General features: G+C 48.9%; 1 protein-coding gene across 2 annotated transcripts in view; it reads right to left on the reverse strand.

Moving 5' to 3' along the window:
- Nucleotides 1-2,619: 2,619 nt before the first annotated feature.
- Nucleotides 2,620-22,351, reverse strand: part of RAPGEF5 (Rap guanine nucleotide exchange factor 5) — a 226,426-nt gene continuing 206,694 nt past the window's right edge. For both annotated transcript variants that reach the window (XM_084791559.1, XM_084791558.1), the window contains 5 exons: nucleotides 20,921-20,971; nucleotides 19,598-19,685; nucleotides 13,936-14,000; nucleotides 9,066-9,120; nucleotides 2,620-6,200 (listed from right to left, as the gene is read on the reverse strand). In XM_084791559.1, the coding sequence (XP_084647685.1) occupies nucleotides 6,082-6,200; nucleotides 9,066-9,120; nucleotides 13,936-14,000; nucleotides 19,598-19,685; nucleotides 20,921-20,971 (378 nt within the window). In that variant the 3' untranslated portion in view covers nucleotides 2,620-6,081. The remainder of the gene's footprint in view (nucleotides 6,201-9,065; nucleotides 9,121-13,935; nucleotides 14,001-19,597; nucleotides 19,686-20,920; nucleotides 20,972-22,351) is intronic.

The following is a 22,351-nucleotide window of genomic DNA, read 5'->3' on the forward strand; positions in this document are numbered from 1 at the left end:
CCTACTCCGCCTGGGACAGGCGCGCACAGGCCTACTCCGCCTGGGACAGGCGCACAGAGGCCTACTCCGTCTGGGACAGGCGCACAGAGGCCTACTCCGTCTGGGACAGGCGCGCACAGGCCTACCCCGCCTGGGACAGGCGCGCAGAGGCCTACTCCGCCTGGGACAGGCAGGCAGAGGCCTACTCCGCCATCTGTGTTACTAACAGCAGCGTGAATTTCTCTTACCTGAACTGCAAATTGCTCTGGAAAGGATGTCACACTCCTCACCACCCCAGGTTTAAGAGCTCTGAGTCACAGGGGCTGTAGAGCTTAGCGATGACTTTGCCACGGTGCCAGTCTCTCCTGTGCAGTGGCTGCGGTTGAGACTAAAGCTACCCTTTGCTGGTGCGTGTCATGTATTTATAACTCACCAGGACTCTGGACAAGGAATTTTTCTCCAAAGGTTCTGGAGAGAAATTAGACTCCCACCACGCTGACACCCTGCAGGTGCACAGGAGCAGAGGGCCTGGGAGCTCAGACCTTCTCATGGGCATGGCTGCAGGCAGGCTGCCCTCCAAAGCTGGGACTGCCTCTCAAAATCTTTCAGGAGAAGAGACGAACGCCAGCCAGGAGTGCCTGGCGTTCCCACTTCCTACTTCATGCTGGAAACTCCCGAGATGCTGGGAAAACCCTCAGCAGCACCTGGTCCTCTCCTCAGGGACGAATTCCCAGGCCCACTATGCACCAGTAGCAGGAAACACATCATGACAAGGTGTGGCTGGGTAACAGGAAACATTCGTTCCCTTCCCTGGGGAGTGCGGGGGGGGGGGGGGGGCAGGGGGGGGGAGGCAATTGGTAGCCATTTAGCCTTGTTGTGCAAGAGCCATGTGAGAGAAACTAGAAAGCGCTACTCCCTGACGGGTGAGAGCGATGGCCTCAGAGCTTACCCTGGGCCTGCTGTGGAGAAAGCACAGCGACTCTGTGCTCACCACATCCCCTTAGGGAACTAAGTCTTGGGAGACCCAGGCCCTAGAAGAGGGATGGGTTGCTAGGAACCATAGCAGGGGTAAAACGCAGCCCCTGACCCATCACCATTAGAGTGACAGCCGAGAGGCTCCGTGTCCGGCGGTGCAGGGTCTACGCTTGCTCCCCAGAAGATGCTGCCGCTAGGTCACTGGGCCAGGACCACACATTTCATGTTGTGGTTTGTTGAGTTGAAAGAGTGCCGGGTTCTGACTCCTGTGAGCCTGGTTCCTCGGGGGGGGGGGGGGGTCTCTTTCTGACTGAAACCAGAGGGAATCGGGTGGGGACCTTTCCAGCTGGCACTGCTGCCCACTCTTTCTATTCCCTCCCAAGTCTGGAGTTCCGGACTGGCCTCCTCTTACCTCCCACACAGCTCCTGGTTCTGGGATGACCCTGTGCAGAAGCCCCCAAGGATGAAGTGACAGTGGGACCAAGGCTAAGACAGCGAAGTGCAGGGAACGCCCCTCTCTCCATCTCTCCCATTGTACACAAGGACGGAATGGCTAATTCGTGGTGACTAAAAGCCCAAGGAATTCACACCATTTTACCTTTTCTCACATAAAGGCAAATACACTGCACAGATGCAGCTACTTCATCCGTCTGATGTCCCAAAGCAGATGCTCCCTGTTAATGGTCTGAGGCAACATGAAGTCCTTGTCTCGGAAGGCTGTATCAGTCAGTTTAGCCTAATTCCGCTGAGTAACAAACCACTGCCAAGCCCCAGGGGCTGCAAACGCTTTACACGTTGCTTTACAGGTGTTCCTCAGTTGGAGCTTGGCTCCGTTTTGGGGTTTGCTCCAAGACCCAGACCGGTGACCTTTTTACCTGCAGCAGCAGCACGGAGCTCCTCACGGGACAGACATGGAAAGCAGAGGTCCCTGCACACCTTAACAACAAACTGCATAGGTCACTCCTTTTACTTTTTAACAAGACGGAATAAGACACCTGGCTATTCCAGAGTCCAACATGGTGAGCTATATAACACTCCCGTGGGGAAAGGGTGCCGCATGCCACAGGCCGGGTTGAATTTGACAAGTGGGACGTTGAGTCCAGGTGGGAGAGGTGCAGAAGGCCTGAAACACAGGCAGCCATCCCACTTTCCCCAGCATCACCAGAGCCCGCGGGAGCTCCGCCTACTTTCCCTGAGCATCATCAGAGCCCGCGGGAGCTCCGCCTACTTTCTCTGAGCATCACCAGAGACCCCGGGAGCTCCGCCTACTTTCCCTGAGCATCACCAGAGCCCGCGGGAGCTCCGCCTACTTTCCCTGAGCATCACCAGAGGCCGCGGTAGCCCCGCCCACTCAGGTCGTCCATCCTGGCATGGGAATCACGGAGCCTGGTGCTTCTCTTCATCCCTAGACCTCCTCAAGTAGAGTGGGGGCGATTATGCGGCTACGGAATTATTCTCCGAGGCGCAGACTAAGTCCTAATGTGAGTTCCAACAGACAGCTTTTAGGGTCTGCAGTGTTGGGCAGTAGGTGGGTTCCTGCAACCCTCCACCTACGAGTAGCTCTTCCCTTGAGAAAACCTGAGTTCCTGACAGGGCACCACATGCTGGAGCACAGGCCTACGGATGGCACTGTGGATCAAGAAAGAAGAGTCTAGGCGTGCGCGGTATGTTTAACATAGGTCTTATATTTGGAAAAGCAGATTTTTAAAAAAACACTTGAAAATACAAGGTAAGGTAATGGTTACTTATGTAAGTTTTAACCTTATATTGCTTGGACATTTTTACATATAAATTATTGCTTCCTACTTTGATATATACACAGCATAGTTATATATACAGAGGCAGAAAGCATGAACTGTGAGAATGCAAACACTGTCAATGGCTTCATCTTTACCAGCTCTTAGAATGGTGGAAAACTACGAGGTGTAGTCCCTGAGAGGTTAGTAGATGCCTGGACCGTTGGCCTGCTATCTTCACGGCCGCCCTAAGCAGTAAGACATCCAGAGGCGAGAGTCCTTGCTGCTGGTCATTGTTTTCATCCTGGTATTTAATTACAGTGTGATATGGATACAATAAATAAACTATGCAAATAAATAGTACTCTGCCAAAAAGGCTTCGTATATACAGCTTTGCTTTATACAGTATGACATTTCATCTGACTTTTTGGCAATTTTTCAAAATGTATTTTCTCTAGAGCAAAACTGGCCCACTCAGTAATGAACAGGCTGAAATTTCTAGGACCTGTCTTTAAGCTGAGAAGAAACCCTATGCTGGACAGCTGCGGTAGCCCTTGTCTTCCAAACACTGACGATTTCGCCCAATTCTGGGAAGCCTGGGTGCGTTGTGCCATTTGGCTCAGGGTCGCAGCGCATGTGTTGTCTGTGGCAAAACCATCAAGGCAGCATCAAGGGACCAGCTCCAGGACCAGACATCTTCACAAGCAGCCGCTTGACCACACCACTGTCTCACCCAGGCAAGTGTGCATCTATAAAATATCTCCCTGCAAACTAGGAGGTGCGCGACTTTTCTCTCACGCCTCTAAATTCAAGGTATGTGCTGCACCACTCGCTTGTAGACACTGGAGTAGGAAAAAGGCTTTGTTCTCCATGCGAGTAAGGACACTAGGAAAGAGTGAATGTGGATTATGGTATGTGCTACAATAACCATTTGGCAATTACGCAGGTGGTACGTGAATTTCACACCTATGGGGTATGGAGCATCTGCAAATGTGTGTGTAAATCCTTTGAAATATTTGGAAAGTTGGTGACTTTCCCTAGATGGACTTGTGTTCTGACCCCTGGAGGAACGTGCAAGTGGGGCAGGAACGGAATTCAAAAACCCACAGGACCCCTTGAGGGTTGTGCTCTTAACAGAGAGGCCCAGGCTCCGCTCACCGATGAAGATGACAGTTACGCAGGATCCAGGGAGGAAGTGGGAGATTCATGAAATCGTAAAAACCCAGAGAAGAATCAGAAAAGACCTTCGACATCGTCTAGTCCACCCTCGGGGAGAGCGGTTCTGGTTCTGGGGAGGCCTGGGAGGCTCTGGAGGAGGAGTACATCACCCGACCCATGCATACATGCACGGAGAGCCGACTCCTGGGGACCTGTTCCACTACTGCTCGGCTTCCTTAGGAAGCGCTTCCTGTGGAGCAGACAGGGTCTGACAAATCTGGGACTGTCTTTAATTTTAGATATAAGACTCTGCAAAGCTTCTGAAGTTTCCACATCTGCTGCCTGAGAAGTCCCTTAGGAACAGGTATTAAGGTTGAGAAAGATTTCGAGATGTCAGATGTCCTGCAGACAGGGTGGGAAAATGAATCCCACCTGACTTTTGCTTCAGAGAGAAGAAAGCTGCCTCAGCCATCTCCCCCATCTGTGTGCAGGGCTCCCTTAAGTGTGCTAAGTGTGATGCGGGTGTGGCTTGTGCAGCCCAGCTGAGAACGAGCCTTAAACAGATGGGACGAGACTGAAGCAGATCTCAGGTAGAGCGAGTTCTAAAGGTAAGGTTCCGCTTGGAGCAACGTAGAGCTCATGTCAAGACCCTCAGAACCCAGACAATGTCAAAACGGCCTGGTACGACTGCCCTAGGCCAGTCCTAGTGGGCAGCCGGGAGGAGAAACACGAGTGTCAGTGGTGTAAGTCTGTGGCATCCTCAGAGCTGGTGCTTGTCTACACACCAGGAAAGCCCACTTCCCTTGATCTGCGGCTCTGCTCTCACCTCCTGGCCCTCAGCTCCGTGAAGCGTCTTCTGAGGGAACCAGCCCTAGCTGGAGTGTCTCTATAACCTCCTGGGCATTTCTAGAACTGACATTTTAGTGCTGGATCAGATGCAATCTCTCTGAAAGTGCTACCGAAAATTTTCTCTCTGGTTCCTTCTAGCAGTATCTCCGGCTCACTGCAGTCCCAGGATCGGGAAACTGCATGGCTCTCTAAGAGTCAGGAGGCAAGGAGCATACCATGGACCTCCGTCAGGAGAACAGACAAGGTGCTAGGGGAACAGGGAGCGGGTGTGTGTGAGGCTTGCTCTGACCACAACCCCTTTGCTCACCTGAGGATTCAGAGAGAGCCTCTAGCCAGTCCCTGACAAGACAAGAGGCCTTACTTGGTCTATGAGTCCCAGTTTGTAATTGCAGCGTACGAGGAGGTAAAAGGCAAACTGTAGAGAGCTTGGCTTTACCTGGGAAGCGAGCTCCAGGATGCCAACTCCCCAGCTAAGTCAGACGCAGGCATTTCTGGGTACTTTGCAGCTACCGAGTCTAGTGAGCCCAACTCTTCCACTTCATTTACTCAGCCCCACTCACCCTCCCTCCCAGGCTGGTGTTCTGCTCCCCGGGGGCAGGCAGGCAGCCTGGTGGAGTAAACCCTGAACACCAAGGCTCCATCTGACACAAGGAGGCAGAAACTGGCAATTCTGTCACCTCAGTAAGTGGACGCTGAGCACCCACAATCCTGGCTCAAAATTTCTGAAAACTGAGTTCAATAACAACAACAACAAAAATATATGTAAAGAAAGTTCCCAGAAACTGAGCAATGCTGAGTCCGTGCTGGATGAGGAACTCATTTACCTTGCTAACAGAAGACCAGCAGTGCAGAAAGCAGTCTCATCTGCGCAAACACTGGTAAATGACTGTGGGTGCAGAAGCGTGTGCCAGGCATTTCCTATGTGCACAGCAGGGCATGCCTTCCAGGGTGATGTTAGGTTTATAGCAACGGAGGCCTCTCCTCTTGTGGGACATCTCGAGATGCCCCCCACTGCCTTAACAGCCTACAGGCAGTAAGGTGAGCAGGCAGAGTGCCAGTCCCTCCTGCTATACACACAATCTTACTGAAGAGAAACTGGCTGCTGTGTATTGACGCGCTTTCTCCTCCCAGTGCTGCCACCACAAGCTGACCCTGTTCCAAGGATGCCGTGGCTCCCGTCTTCTCACTGACAGCAGCCGGGAGCTCTCCCACCTCTGTGGCTGACGTCACTTCCGGAACTTGCTTTGGCTGGCTTTTCTGCACGTGTCTTGTGGTAATGCTGATAAAACTCAGCAACCTCTTTTCTCACAGGAAGCAACATGCTGAACCGAGACCTTCCCTCTGTGCTGAGTGCCACAGTCTCAGGGCAGATGCTTGGCACGACTCAGGCCCGGGGCTCCAGCCTGTGAGAGAGCTCGAACAGGGCCTGTTGGCTGTCGATGACATACAGGTGGTTGACATAGGACTTGAGTTCCTGCTGCTCCTTTGGAGACATGTCACTTCCTGTATTTTAGAGAGAAAACGAACAATGTCATGGGGTAGTGGTGCTCCCTCTAGATGCAACAGTGAGGGCTCACGGTAGGTTAGTTCTAGAAACAGCGAGCTTTCCCCAACATAAACAGCTTCAGCTCAGACCAGGCAGGCTGGCTGGTACAGCATCATAGTATTCACCTCACAGACTATTTAGAAGGCCTGCTGTTATCCTTTACAGACGAGAAAACTCAGCAGCCACAAAGTAAATGGCATAGGCAGGATTCGAAGCCGGGCCCCAGTGGCTCTCAAGCGCAGGCTTCCATGCACACGCTTGCACTCAGCTTGAAATGGTAAAGAAACAGTATCTGAACGTAATGGCTTGCTAAGCTATTTACTCATCTACTTATTTCTTTCTGTTTTAGATTTTATACAGTTCTTCCCCTGTCCTTATGTTTTGAAAGGAGAGGGGGGAAAAAAAAGGAACACATATCACAGAATAGAGCCTCAGAATTGAGTATAGAAAAAGCAGGTTTACAAAGTATGTGTATGGGCTACTGTGTGACCAGGAAGATAATGCAGTCCAAGGAGGTTACAGAATCCAGAGGCCACAAGAGAGACTTTAGTGAGCTGTGGCTGCATGCGTGCTGCGCTGGGGACAGCTCTCATAAGTATCCTGAGATAAAGTACAGGAACCAAGGGGCAAGCCAGCAACCACAGGCAAAAGGAAACAAAAAATAACCCACATTAGGGAAGAGAACTGACTGACGGGTCCACGGAGTCTTACAGGAAGTGGGCCTAACAGCACTTCTGGGAAAAGCAGTGTCTCCCTCTTCTATGAAGAGTATGTTTAATAAGAAAAATAATTTAAGAGCCTTCTGTCATAGGTTCAGCATTTTAACCATGACTGATATGCTGTTATTCTAAAATGCCTTTCTGGAAGACATGATGAAACGGTTTTTAGTTTGATAAATACTGGCTGGCTATACAGGTAAGTTTGGCATTAGCAAGCATCCAAATGATGTCACAAACAAACAAACAAACACCAAAAAACAGTCCCGACAAAGGACAACAGCTCCTGGCCATTACGTGGCACCTCACAGTACAAAGCTGTTTTGAATGACGTTTTCTTATTTTATCCCGAATACTGACACTGGTTGATGAGGCTCACAGGAAGAAATTATTAAGAGCAGCACAGATAACTTAGCCACAGCCCAATTTAAGAACCCACAGGCAACACCAGGTTTCTCTTTCTGTTTGGGCCATGAGGGGTCTTTCTGGTGAGTGGGAAGTTCAAGTCAAGCCAGTATGACTCTCCGGCCCATACTGGGAACAGTCGTAAAGGCGCGAGCCTTGACAAGTTAGACTGTGGCTTTAGAGTTGGCTGAGGTGGTCACTCTGGAAGCAGAGGCTGATGGAAGAAATATAAAAGCATGCCCACCAGCGACACGGTCGGGGCATCTGAAGGACCCTTTGTGGCAACAGTACCACTCTTTCTACTCTGACCGCATTGTACATGTGGACGTCATGGAAACGTCCTAAGTACGTATCAAGTGGTGTCAAAGGGAGTGAACATTTAGATAATTAGGTCCTGCTTTTTGTAATTCTCCTTTCCTACTTTGTAACTCACACTGGAGGTTCAGTTTCTCCTTGGCTTTGCTTGGGGATACTGTTGCTAGCCTTGAGCAGAGCACTACGGAAAAGGCATTTAAAGGTAGTTTAAATCACCAGATAGTTACATTCTGTAGTAGGGGGCTGGATTCGCTATAAACATTTATATTAAAAAATGTAACAAAGATGTCTTAAGTTCTACTTAACAGCAGGTTGCTCATCTTTGATTTGTAAGCACAGAACTGTACTTTATTTATTTTATTTCATGTATATGCACGTGTGCCTACGTGTATCTATGTGCACCATGTGCACGCAGGAGCCCTCAGACATCAGAAGAGGTGTCAAATCCCCTGGATTTATTATACATGGCTGTGGGCCACCACATGGGTGCTGGGAACTGAACCATGGTCCTCTGCAAGAGCAGCAAGGGCTCCGAACTTCCAAATGTGTCTCTCCGGCCCTCTCCACTTCCTCTCTGTCTCTGTTTATAGAATCAGCAGAAGGCAGAGTGGTGGACGGGGCAAGGAAGCTGGGACACTCAGGCCACGACCGGCTGCATGGGCTGGCCTCACTGTACCCGCAGGACTACAATGCGTCTCCACGGAGCAGCACTCTGCTGCCCAGGGGAAACCGCCTGTATGCAGTAAAGGCAATCTCCTCCCTTCCTGCAAAATGCTAACATCACTTCAACGCAGGGTAGATATGCCTGAGGTCAAAATGGAAAAATATACCTTAGAGAGATTCTACAAAAGTGCTAAGACTTAAAAAGTACTTTCTCGGCTGAGAGGCAGCTCCAGATAGGAAGTTTGGGCTGAAGAAAAGAAAAACAGTGGACAGAGGCGTCGGGCAGCCTAACGGACCATGTTTCTATTCCAGGAAGGACCCCAAGCAAAAAGAGTAGAGGCAGGGCCGTGGTGCTTAAGTCATGAGTAAATGTGAGGGGCTGGGAAAGGGTGTGTGTGTGTGTGTGTGTGTGTGTGTATCTGTATGTGTGTATGTGTGTGTGCACATGTACGTGCTGGGGCCTTCTGTCTGTCTGAAGTCAACCAGGACAATGGAACTTGCTTGCACGAGGGTGCAATGATTTGCCATATCTCGTCTGACCCCACATCCCAAATGTGCAGTGAGGGAACACGATAAAAATCCAGATTATGAATAAGGCACACACACACTCACAGACACATGTCACAGTCTGTTTACATTTAGGGTCGCTGAGTACTTCTTACACAGCCACAGCGAGCACCACTGTGAAGCCATGTGCATCCCACCCCAACTCCAACTACTCACCAAGCTGGTTAGTCCTGCAGTGCCTCAGGGTTCGGACAGTGTCTGCAATCATGTGCTGAAAGACAGGAGAGGGAACACGGGGATGGAAGCTCAACTTCCTGAAGCAGCAGGAGTCTAACCCAACTTGGAGCTGGACGTGATTTTAGTGGACTGTATGCAGCTTGGATTACTCAAGAACACCGAGTTTGAATCTGCAAGAACAGTGGCTCCCAGATAGGGAGTCATCCCAAACCACAGGAGAGCCTGCTATCTTTGCTGCCCCTGATTTCCTGCCCTTGTCTGCTTGTGTTTCCCCTGCAGGTGAGCTGTTGCCTTTTTGAGGCCTCGCTTCTGAGGAGCATAGCACACACTGACCATGTAACTGTCACTGCTGGGACTTTTATCTCCCTCCTACCCAGGCTCTGCAATCTCAGGACACGGGACCACACGTGTGCCATTGCCCCACTCTCCTCAGCGCTGGGGATCAAACCCAGGGACTTTTGAATGCTCAGCTGGCAGGACTTCTAGCTGAGCACATTCGTGGGCTCCTGTGCACATTTGGAATGGAGGGAGAAAGTGCTGTGGATTTGAGGGCCCAGACAACGGCAGGAAGTGAAGTGCTCACAAAAGAAGCATGGCCATGGCTACAGCAGCTTTCTTTCTTTCTTTCTTTCTTCTTCTTTTTTTTTTTTTTTACAAAGGCCAGTTTGTTTCTAACTTGTATTTCCTCACTGTCTTCTCTAGTACTCTAACTTAATTTCTTTCCTGTAGCTCCTTGCTGAACTCCAGACAAAAGTTACCTGAAGTGGGCAGCTTTGGGAGAGAAAGACCATGCCCTGTGCATACTAAGCAAGCAAGTGAGCTCCCAGAGGACCAGACTCTTTCCATTTTTAAAACTTCTAGAGAGCATTTCACTTGCCTAGGTTGGCCTTGAATGCCTAATCTTCCTGTCTCAGCCTCCTGAGCAGCTGGGGTTACAGCCCTACATCAGGCCTCGGTGCAGCAAGAGCCCTCTGCTACTTTCACTCTTCCGTTAACAGTAGGAGACAGTGTTTTGGAAGAAACCAACTTCCTGGTCCTGCAGAGCTCCCAGGATGTACTCTCTAGCCGCCTTGCCACAGTGGGTCCCGGTCTCTGCAGAAAGACTCCTTACTTTCTCTCATAGCAAACCCCAAAGATTCCCCCCTCCCCCGCTGTGCAAGGATGAATGCATTTTTAGTCTCTGTTCCCCCAAGCACCACCTTCATACCCTGCCTGCCCAGGCCAGACATTGGAGCATCCACAGATGACAAACAGTAAGTTATTACTGAAAGAATAACGCTATGGCTAAAATCTTCTCACTTAAAACCCAGTGGAATGACAGAAGTGCTGTTTGAATAGGCAGTCTGATTAAATTATGCTGGCTACAGTTCGGCTAATCTGATGCTTCTCCGGAGTAGAGATTCAGTGATGGGGTGGTGATCACAGCAGCAGCCCGGACGGCATTAGCAAAGGAAATGGGACCTGACTCACGTCTGTGTGAATGCATTGTTACATTTCCTTCCCAGATTCTACCCCAATTCCCAGGACAGATTTCCCGTCGTTTCAGTCTGTGGCGTCACACTGATTCCTATCCTGTGCCATTTGTGCAACTCCTGAAAGGCTGGGGCTGATGCAAGGCCCGATGCTGTGCTCAGCGTTGAAATCTGATTCTCATCTCTGGGTTTTCTGACACGGAAGGAGGGAGGGAGAGAGGCAGGCACAGTAAAAGATCGTGCTCGTAATAGTGAGGGATGAAAGAAAGGGATGGATTCCTTTGCTCCTTCAACATTTTATAGTCTGAGGTGGAAACATCTGTAGCTGCTGAGGCAGCAGGGAACAACGGGAATGTTACTGCCCTCAGTGAGCACTCTGGATCTACATGTGGCCTGTGCCAGCCAGATAAAGACAACACCCAAGTTATCTGCTGACTGGCTTAAATTAACACCCACCATGAGGAATTGGCTCCCCATAAGCTAATTCACTTAGGTCCCGCTGGTTGGTTATTGTGAAAGATGATCCTGCCTTAGCCTCAGTGAAGCCTTGTCCTCTGCTAAGAGACATTCTCCAGGAATGCTCTCTCTACAAAGATGCTTCTACTGCTGAGTGGAACCCTGGCCTGATACAAGTCTTTCTGAAAATAAAAAGGTCTAACCGTATCTGTCGACTATCGCCGTCAACTAAAGGCGCGGTCAGCTTGAAGTGCACCTGCTTTGGGGACCAGGCCACTGTAGTTTCCTTTCTTTAGAAATGATGTACCAGGGATGAGGAAATAAATGGCACAGTGTGTAAGAGCATTTGCAGAGCAAGCTGCAAAGCATGAGTTTAACTCTCCTGAACGTACACCAAAAGCCTGTTATGGCTGCATGTGCCTGTAACATCAGCACTGCGGGGAACAGGAAGCAGAGACAGGAGGATTGCTGTGGCTTGCCAGCCATCACCTTAGCTACAGGTTCAGTAGGGGACCCTTTCTCAAGGGAATAATGTGGACACACACACACACAAAGACACACACCACACACACACACACACACAAAGACACACACCACACACAGACATACACTCACCAGACTCACACAGACATACAGACACACCACACACACACACACCACACACACCACACACACACACACACAGACACATACACATCACAGACTCACACACAGACACATACCACATACACACACCATAGACTCACACACAGACACACACACAGACACACACCACATACATACACACACACACACACACACACACACACACACACACAGAATTAATATGCCACTGGTAGTTGTCTGGTGGTCAAGGAGCTGCTGTGTTTCGTTTGTGTGTACTGCAGCCTAGGCTGGCCTAGAACTCACTATGTATCTCAGGCTAATCTTGAGGTCATGGCAATCCTCCTGCCTCTCCTTCCTGAGTGCTGGGATTATAGACTCACGCTCAGCTTCCATGCTATTTTCTTACAGGCACTGGGTCGGTATTTTTACCCCATGCCAGTCCCTATTGTTGGGCTCTGCTGAATTGCTGGAGGAAAAATGAAAAGATCCTGACAGCGATGAGAAGGGTGGAAAGCGTGCTTGAAGCTGCCCGTGGCTTTCCATCTGAGCCGGCATGGAACCGCTCCTCCACTCCTCTGGCGTCAGGTGAGGGAGAAACAACTTAAGGAATGCAGCCAGGCCACTGTCTGCCTTAACGAAGGTCAACCCCTAAGTCTGCTCGTGAGAAGTGACAGTTTGTAAGGACGAAAGCATTTTTCCTGTGTCCCCACTGGGTCAGAGAAAAAAATGCTTTGGACCTTTACAAAGATTTCCAGGCTGGCTAACATAGTATATCCCACATCGACACACATGCTCTGCAAAGCTCCTCTGGTGGTGTGATGCCGACTCACGTTGCCGGCGGGAGACAACATAAATTCCGACCAGAAGTTTCATATACTTGTGACCACTCAGAGATAGCACATACAAGAGAGGCACTGGCTCAGTCTGAGAATTCTAGTAACTGAGGCCTATGGTGGCTGTGAGGTGTAGTGGGATCTTCGGGGCACCACAGAGCAATACAAGATGATAACCCCACACGTTACCCCTTCTGACCGTGATGGTGTCACTATAGCACATGGAACAACAGAGCTCTGATTCTAAAATACGCAGGGCAGAGAGAGAGAGAGAGAGAGAGAGAGAGAGAGAGAGAGAGAGAGAGAGAGAGAGAGAGAGAGGGGCTTGAAAACAAAACTGTGTGCGTCTCCACTCCCAAAAACTACCTAGCCATGAAGCCAGCATCTTCAGGGTTGCTAAGGGTTGCTACAGAGAGCAGCTGGAGGATGTCTTTGAGAGAGTCTGGAAGTTAGGGCTGGAGGTGTTGTGGGGGGATCTAGTTTCACTCCTCCTGTGTGCCTCAGCCCTTGGATGTCTTAGGGGTCTTTGTGACTAGAACAAAGTGCTAAGTGATAAGATGTCAGACACCGGGCATCAGCAGGAGACGTTCGTCTATATTGCTCTATAAACACTGCCACATAGGATTTGGGCTTGGAGGGGGGGGGGGGGCTCTGAAGCCTGACTCTAGTCTCATAGGGAGCTGGGATGGCTCCTGACAGAGTTCATGCAAATCCATCATCACAGGTGAAAAGGTCATTCAAAGGTCAGGATCCCCAGAGAAGCATGCCGGGACGTAGCATTCCCTCTGTGACACTGAGGGTCATCTGTCAGAAACCTGCCTTCCCCTGGTCACTAACTGTCTCTGCTGTGGAGCACCCGTTCAGCCCCGCTCAGCCCTGTAGACAGCTTCTTTCCAGCCCAAGGGCAGAGCAGAAGGGCTGAGGAGCCCACTGAGGACACCACCTGTGACTGCCCCAGATGGGGAATTTGGGAGAAGCTTCTCGAGGATGCATACAAGAGGCCTGACCAGGTCCCTGCATCCATCAGAGGCCAGTGAGGAGGTAGCCTTTCTCCTCACTTGCAGAACCCACAAATATCAGGTGCAAGTCAAAGACTGGGGTACTAGGAGACAGACACATTTATCGAGGAGTCTTGCTTACTGTCTCAGAGTGGTTTACACTGGGGCCTCGAGACTGCTTATGAAGCTACCAGACGCTTGTGAGTGGGAACTGCTCTTGACATCAGCTGTTATGCCTGGTTGTCCTGTGTTTACACAATCGCTGGCGCTAAGCTAATGAAATACTACTTAAAAGAATAAAGGGCAGATTCTCCAAATCTTGATAGCCTAGTGTTGACACTGTCCCACATGCAGCATGACCCTGGAAGGTCTCTCTGTGTACAGCAGAGAGAGACCCTCAGAGCGTTTGCTTTCTGGGGCAGGAAAGACAAACATGCATTTCCCTTACAGAGAGAAGAAAGGAGAAGTAATGAAATTTACATACCAGCTTTTCAAAATTGACGAGATTATCCAAGAATGTTTTATTTCCTTCATGAATAAATGTTACATCTGAAAGTTAAAAACAACAGGATAAATGTATTACGAGGAAGAGATCGTGAGAGAGAACACGATTGTTTAGAAACAATGCAACTTATGATTTTTTCCTAAAGCATTTGGAATTACGCCGCATATTTGACAGGCAACTTGAAATTAAAACTGTGTAAAATCTGATACAAATGTTTAGAGGGCAGTATAGTCTTCTGGAAGTATTTTGCAGTTAACCTGCATGCTATAAGCTAATGCTATTTTGTGACTTACTTGGGCTATTATGTTTTTAGGTCAAAAGACTGAGCAGAAAATAAGTGAATATTCATAAGCAACAGGGACTTACTATTTATATATCTGCTTTAAGAAAAACTCCCTGCCTGCCAAATGGGACTGGCTTTAGTTAAAACAGCTAAGACTCAGATTCCCAAGTTTACATTAAAACTGTAAAGAAATGTAAAATTTTGGTTTCCAAAGCCTGCATATCAGAAGTGAGAAAAGGGCAAGATGCTGGCCTCACTTGACAGGTAGAGAGACCACATCCCCAGATGAAGAGAAAACAGGACAGGGATGAGATGGAGGACAGAAGTTTGTTTTTTTGTAAAGGAGGAAATTTAAATTTGGTTTGCGACTAGCTAGATTTAAAGTGACCAAGGAATGGGTCCAGTTCAGTGGCTGAAGTCTGAGCTCAGTGGAAAGTGAATCTTATTCACTGCCCCAGAGAAGTGATGGAGGACGCTGAGAGAAAAACCTCTCTTTGTCTGACAAGGTGGCTCCTGGTGAGATTAAGATTTGGGAATGAGATACATTAAGCTAGCATCTAAGGCTCTGAAAATCTCTGGCATACAAACATGGACGGGACAGTGTATAATGGAGCTGTAGCATCCATACAGATAAGCATCGCAGTACAAATTATTCAACTTAAAGGACATGTAAATATCCCAGCTGTCACCAACAACAGACCAAACCCACCAAAGATAGAAACGCAGATTCAGTCAAAGCTGCTGAGACAGGCGCTGCCTGCACACTCAACAGTGAGCTTGTCCTCCCACGGCAGCCATAGACAGCACACACTGTGACACCCTACGCCCAGGGTGTCCCTTGCATACAGTGTGGACCTACTGTGGTGGCATGAGCTTCTGTCCTTTGTAGAGTTCTATAAACTGCCTTCTACAGAACCATTCACGATTGATCATCCACGGACTCAGGAAGTCTTTGCAAGCTTTGACCCCACTACACAAGACTTCAAAGAGTGAGCTTTCTTACATTTGGTTACAGCAAGTGTCACCCTGCATCATTAAATATGGCCCGGAAGCTTTGCCTCACAGAGCTTCAAATAACAGGCGCCACCCCCACCTCCACCCCAACCCTGCCCTGCTCCTAAGGATGGGATGGATGGCCGGTGACAATATCAGCAGGCACAGCTTCCAGTGTTTTACCTGAATCAACCCACTCAGTCCTCACAAAGGCTTTCTAAGGTGGCTGTAGGAAGCCAGCACGCAGAGAGACCAGGGCCCACTGGACAGTCACAGCCGAGCCATGCTCACACCACTGTGGCAAAGCTGTAGGGAGGGCACAGTCCTCATAGGTCTCTGGGGTCGGCAGAGTCGACTTGCACACAAGCTGCGTCTGCGGCCTGTAAGTTGTTCCCGCGTGTCTGCCTGAACCGCTTCTCTTAAGCTCCCTCGGGGCTTACTGAAGGCAGCAGGTGGGATGGCTGCTCTACTCAGGAGAGAGAGAGAGAGAGAGAGAGAGAGAGAGAGTGTGTGTGTGTGTGTGTGTGTGTGTGTGTGTGAGAGAGAGAGAGAGAGAGAGAGAGAGAGAGAGTGTGTGTGTGTGTGTTATAGAAAGAGAGTGTGGGTGAATGCATGTGAGCATGTGTGTGAGTATGTGTGTGTGAGCATGTGATGTATTAATGTGTGAGCATGTGTGTGAGCGTATATGTATGTGTGTGAGAGTGTGTGTGTTAGAGAGAGTGTGAATGTGTGTGAGGATGTGTGTTTGAGTTGGTGAGCATGTGTGTGAGTGTGTGTTAGTATGAGCATGTGTGTGTGTGTGAGTCTGAACGAGTATGTGTTTGTGTGTATGAATCTATATGAGTGTGTATGAGTTAGTGTGTAGTGTTTGTGTGAGTGTGTGTATGTGTGTGAATGTACATGAGTATGTATATGCACGTGTGAGTGTATGTGAGTGTGTATGTGTTTATGTACGTGTGTATGCATGTGTGCATGAGTGTGTATGTGTGAGTCTGAGTCTGTGAGTCTGTGAGTTATGAGTGTATGCATGTGTGTGTGTATGAGTGTGTTTGTGTTGAGTGTGCACATGTGTGTGAATGTATGTGTGAGTGTGTGCATGTGTATAAATGTGTTTGTTGTATAAATGTAAGTATGTGAATGTGTATGTGTGTTTGTGTATTGTGTTAGTGACTGTGTGAGTGTGCACTCACACACATGTGTGTCGCATGCTGCTGTGGGCTGCAGGAAGCTGCAGTACAAAAGGGACTGGTGAACAGAAAGCTGAGCAGGTGACAGAGGGACAGAGGCTGGCACGAGAAGGCGGCTTTAACAGGTAAGGTTTCAGGGCGTGTGTGTAGCATGGCGTGTGTGTAGCATGGGGTGTGTGTAGCATGGGGTGTGTGTAGCATGGGGTGTGTATAGCATGGCGTGTGTGTAGCATGGCGTGTGTGTAGCATGGCGTGTGTGTAGCAGGAGTGAGGGAGCGAGGTTGGCCTAAGAAACAACAAAGAACAGGGTGGGCGGGAGAGGCCGCAGGATGCAAAGGGAGGACGTTCCCGGCTGGAAGCGTCAGGTCACCACCTATGTGCCCGCTCACCGGGAGCCACTGTTTACCATGTAACCACAGGACGTCTAAGCTTCCTAACGCACAGCCCCTGATTTCAACGTGGCCTATTTCCTAATGTATGGAGTGAGAGGAAGAGCCGTCACCAAGTGTTAAGCCAATAACTCTAAAATAGTTCAAATGTCCAGTCAATGAAAACGTCCAAGAATTCAAATTCTTTACTTCCAAAGTATCCTGTGATGGACATGTTTGCATTTCTCTTGTTTTTTTTAAAAGAAATTATTTATTTAATTTTAGTTTATTTGCATTGGTGTGAGGATGTCAGATCTCTTGGAACTGGAGTTACAGACAGTTGTGAGCTGTCAAGTGGGTGCTGGGAATTGAACCCGGGTCCTTTGGAAAAGCAGACAGTGCTCTTAACCACTGAGCCATCTCTCCAGCCCCCACATTTCTCTTCTTTTTAAAGACAGGTTTCATGTGGTCAGCCTGGCTTCCAGCTAGCTCTGCAGTTGAGGATGGTCTTGAGGTCCTCATCTGCCTGGCCTGCCACTGGCTGGGATTTTAAACCTGCACCACCACAGCAGGTTTATGCACCACTGAGGACTGAAGACCTCCTGCATGGAGGCCAGTGCACTACCAACTGAGCTGCACCCTCAGCTCTCATCCTATTTTTCTTTGGAAATTATTTCAGACAAAAATTAAATCTTTAAACAAAATACAATACTGATGTTGTCTAACTTTAATATTGGTTAAAAAGAAGGAAATTTGTTTGTCAGCCAACAAAGGTCTAAACTTATTGGAGCATAAAACTGCATTCAAGCTCAGGTGAGTGAGTGCCTTGAATGCCAGAGGTTTCAGGGAGAAAGCACTAAGCAGTGTGCATGGGTGTGTGTGGGCATGTGAGGGGTGTGGGGCGTGGGTGTGTGGGTGTGAGGGGTGTGCAGTGGGGGCGTGATGGGTGTGGGTGTGTGGGGGGTGTGGGGTGTAGGGGTGTGTGGGGGTGTAGGGGTGTGGGGGGTGTGTGGGTTGTAGGTGTGTGTGTGTGTACGTGGGGTATAGGGGTGTGTGGGTATGTGTGGGGTGTGTGGGGGTGTGTAGGGGTATGTGGGTGTGTGTGGGGGTATAGGGGTGTGTGGGTGCTTTTTTCTAAGTTAAAGAGACACTGTAAGAGAACCCAGTGCCTTATAACCATTTCTTCTCTCTAGTTTTTCTTATTAAAAGCAATTCCTTTTCCACATTATTTTCTCATTTCCTACTGTTGCCATTTGTGGTTAAATAATTCCACGTGTTTCTTCCCACCTGTCAGCACCAGCCCTCCAACTGAAGGCACTGCCCTTTGCAATGTGTCTATGCACCTATGTAAGTCTACCTTAAAAGCGAGTAAGTACAAAAAAGAATAAATAAATAGGAAGGAAGAAGGAAGGAAGGAAGAAGGAAAGAAGGAAGAAGAAAGGAAGGAAGAAGGAGGAAGGAAGGAACAAGGAAGAAGGAAGAAGGAAGGAAGGAAGGAAGAAGGAACAAGGAAGAAGGAAGGAGGAAGGAAGGAAGAAGGAAGGAGGAAGGAAGGAAGAAGGAACAAGGAAGAAGGAAGGAGGAAGGAAGGAAGAAGGAAGGAGGAAGGAAGGAAGAAGGAAGGAGGAAGGAAGGAAGAAGGAACAAGGAAGAAGGAAGGAGGAAGGAAGGAAGGAAGAAGGAAGGAAGGAGGAAGGAAGAAGGAAAGAAGGAAGAAGGAGGAAGAAGGAACAAGGAAGAAGGAAGGAGGAAGGAAGGAAGCAAATGAACCTTTAAGCAGTAATTTTGGTATTTCGGTCTCTTGCTTTTCCCACTTGCTTTTTGGGCAGGTTCTTCGGCCTGAAGCAGTCATACTGTGCCTCCCTCAGTTGTCCTAATGCCACTCCTCCCCCCCCCCCCCCCCCAGCAATTCTAGCTTCACAAGATGGAGACTAATGTGCGACTTCAGAGAGGCAGTCACTGCGACCCTCCAGGACAGGCAGAAGAGGGGTGCAGCTTAACTCTCAGCTGGGGTGGAAGTGGGGGGAGGAGAGAGTGGTGAGGCCAGGCAGCCAGCAAAGCAACTCCTCTCCAGAGTCACTGATGAGGCCAGTGGGTGGGGCCCGACGCTGCAGACATTGTCTCTGCGAGGCAGAGGTCTGATGAAGACTTATTTCTATAAAACCCCTCGAAACAATTAAAACACAGCCAAGGAAAATTCCCCCAGTCCCGTTTCCCTAGGGAGCACAGAAGGTCAGGAGCCCAGCTGGATTCTATGGGCTACCCTCCCACCGATGGCCTGCCTGGCACATCACCGCGCTGCCAGCAAGTGTAACTGACGGGTTTCACGTGAACCGTGTCTGCTCTGCAGAAGAGAGCGAGCTTGATGGTAACTGTGGGGCTGTCGTCGGACACCAGCTGGTATCCACTTCCTGGAAGGAATACTCTCTCCCGGCAATGCTCATGTGCCATCTCGCTTCTGTTGAAGGGCAGGGCCTCTCTCACACAGAGCACCATGAGCTGCAGCCTCTGAACTCGGATGCAGACAGACAACTGCTGGTCCTTTAGGCCTTTTCTCGTTTTAAGTATTTCACGACGTTAAAGAAAATAATACAGGGCTTGGAGACAAAGCAACGTAAACACTTTTCTTGTGACAACGCTTTGACACTTCTCAAACACAAGTGAGCACTCTAGACAGTTGAAAAAGAATTCCATGCAAATACGGAGGTATGAAAGCTGAGGCTGCTATAAGGCATTAACTGAGAGTCCCGTTCTTTTCTGCTGTAGCTAGGAGATGACACTGCATACCCCAACAGATAGGAAATCATTACCTTTAAGCAATAAGGGCATGAAGGGGATTTTTGGCGGCTTCATCTTTTTGAACGCATCCCTGTAGGCTTTGTGGTTGAGGGAGGGGTCCTGCAAACCAAGGAGATCACAAAGAGAAGGAGAAAAAAAAAATCAATGCACTTATAGAAGCACTTCTCAATCTGCATCTGCTGCACAACGTGGACATGATTAGATACGGATAGATTCTTCCTGAGAATACGGTGGACAAAGGTTTCCTTGGAGAATAAGTCCACTAATTAGGGGAGGGAATCTAGGCAGTGCATGGAATCCAAGTTATTATTGGTTTACAATAATGGGAGGTGACTGTGAAGGAGAGAGACACCTTTTGATTGCACTTTTGTCATTTTCCTCAAATAGGTTCTTCAGGTGCGGTTTTCTCTGCATAATCTGCGCCATGAGGGGAACCTCAAAGACTTTTGTTAAGTACACTGGACCAGGGAAACTGCCCTCGAAACACAAAGACAATGCCAAATTTCTAGAAACCCAAGGCACAGCAAGGAAGGGCGAAAGATTAATGCGCAGCACACTAATCACTCAGCACATTTATACCGATCGCTTCCATGTTGTGAAACGGAAAAGGCCTGTGAAAAATCACATGGGCTTCGCGGGGAGAGGAGGCAGCGCTAACGGCTTCACTCCTTCCCTACGTGTTTCTGTCTGCGTACCTACTCACCACCAGTCTGTCGTTTGTTCTTATTTGTAAATTAAAATGTTTTGAAATTATGGTCATTCTTTCCTTCCTCTCCCCTCCCCGAACCTGTCCCGTGTACCTGATGCTTTAATCCCTTTCAAATTCATGGCCTCCTTTTCTCTAACATATGTGTATAAAATGTGTGTGTGTGTGTATGTATAAAATATGAGTGTGTATGTATAAAATACCGCGCGTGCGCGTTCCTAAGTATGTAAGTACAGCCTGCTCTACTTGCATGATAAGCCTCGAACGTAACATGCCTCTAGGGCCGATGAGCTGGCACTGGGCGGTTGCTGTTCTCTCTGGCTGCCTGCAGTTCCCTGCCTACAGTTGGGTGCCTCTTCTACCTCAGCATGCCCCTGCCCCTGCATCACTTATTTTTCAGTCAGGGTCTTATGTCACAGCCCAGGCTGGCCTGGGACTTAATCCTCTTCCATCCTCATCTTCCAAATCCAAAGCACCAGGATTCTATCATCACGGCCAGCTTCAAAACTGTATTTTCAGATGCAGTCAGCCAGGTCAGGCTTTGACATCACGAAGAGCAGGGGGCTAAACCCTGAACCCAGAAGGAAACGGCACGAATGGATTTGAAGGGCAAGTCTCCTTTACTTACCGTTAAACTCTCAAGTTCGGAGAAAAGTTTCTTGAACTTCCCAGGAATTTTCTAAAAAAAAACCAAACAAACACCACGCTCAGAAACCAGAAAGGTCATTACAGAAGGCAGCTGATCTGAGAAGGCTCGAGGGGACGTTTGCACCGGCTTCTGCTTGCTTCTGAGCATAAATACCTGTCACGGGGTGCTGCCTTGACTTCATCCCATTATGCAATTTCCATCACCCCCTCGATATGACAATCGTTAGGCATGCTGCTAAAAATACCTTGGCAGCCACATGATAAAGGGATCTGGCTGGCTAGACACTCTACACACTGGTGCTTATTTAATAAACACTTAGGTCTCCGTTCTGTGCCGCATCTCTGATGGATGTGCTCACCTTTCGGACCGTCTGGCCCGAAACAGCAGTGTTGGCTGACTGTTTCTTATGTAAATGGCACCGCTGCCCTGTGCGGCAGAGGCAAGATAATAAAAGATGGTGAGACCCTTAGGTGATGCAGCTTGCACCTTAGCGGACAGAATCATCGAATCTGAGTGTTTATAAAACAACAGAAGACAGGGCTGTGTGCCTGTTCCATCCTCCAGGCCCCATGGACAGGGGCCTGGAGCTGTGCCAGACGGCCTTTAACATGAATAGGAGAAGCCAGGAACGGTGGCACACACCTGTATCCCAGCACTCGGGAGGCAGTGGCAGGTGGATCTCTGCGAGTTCGAGGCCAACGTGGTCTACAAAATGAGTCCAGGACAGCCAGGGCTACACAGGGAAACCCTGTCTCAAATGAACAAACAAACAAAAAGAAAGAAAGGAGGGAAGAAAAATAGGAGAAAACATGGATCCTTTCATACTGGCTTAGTGGTCTGTCATAGAAAGCTGACATAAATAACCAAGGCTCTGTGAATTCTGTTCCCGCCTCTTCCTAGCTGTGTGTTTAGTGTGAGTCTGCGCCCTCTCTGGTCTCAGCCTTCAGTAACAGCACGTGAAATAAATACACAACTGTCCGTGGTTGCTGCCTAGCAGACTCCAGCTGTTAACAATATCGATGAGGTTAAAGATACCCCCGGGAGGTTCTGTCTTCAAACCGGATTGATATAATGGATGACCACTTTACAATAACTAAACTTTAAAACTACTTAAGTTTTCAATGTGATAATTTTGACTTGACTCGGTTCTCCATAGTGAGCAATCTAACCTGTCTGGAAATGACTTGACAGTAAATAAAATATAAAATGCAGACTTCTGCAGTTATTTCCAATTTTTCCTTTGAGCCATATCTTAGTCTGCCTGACATTCCAATGAATGTCCCAGTGGCGCCTCAAACTCAAACGTGCTTAGCCAGAGGTCAGCAAAGAGGCACATCTGTCCCAGAGACTATTTTTGTAAATAACCTCATACTGGAACACTTAACTGTGGCTGCTGCCATTACAAGGACA

This window comes from Acomys minous, assembly GCF_964271855.1.
Source record: "Acomys minous genome assembly, chromosome: 8".
NCBI lineage: Eukaryota > Metazoa > Chordata > Mammalia > Rodentia > Muridae > Acomys > Acomys minous.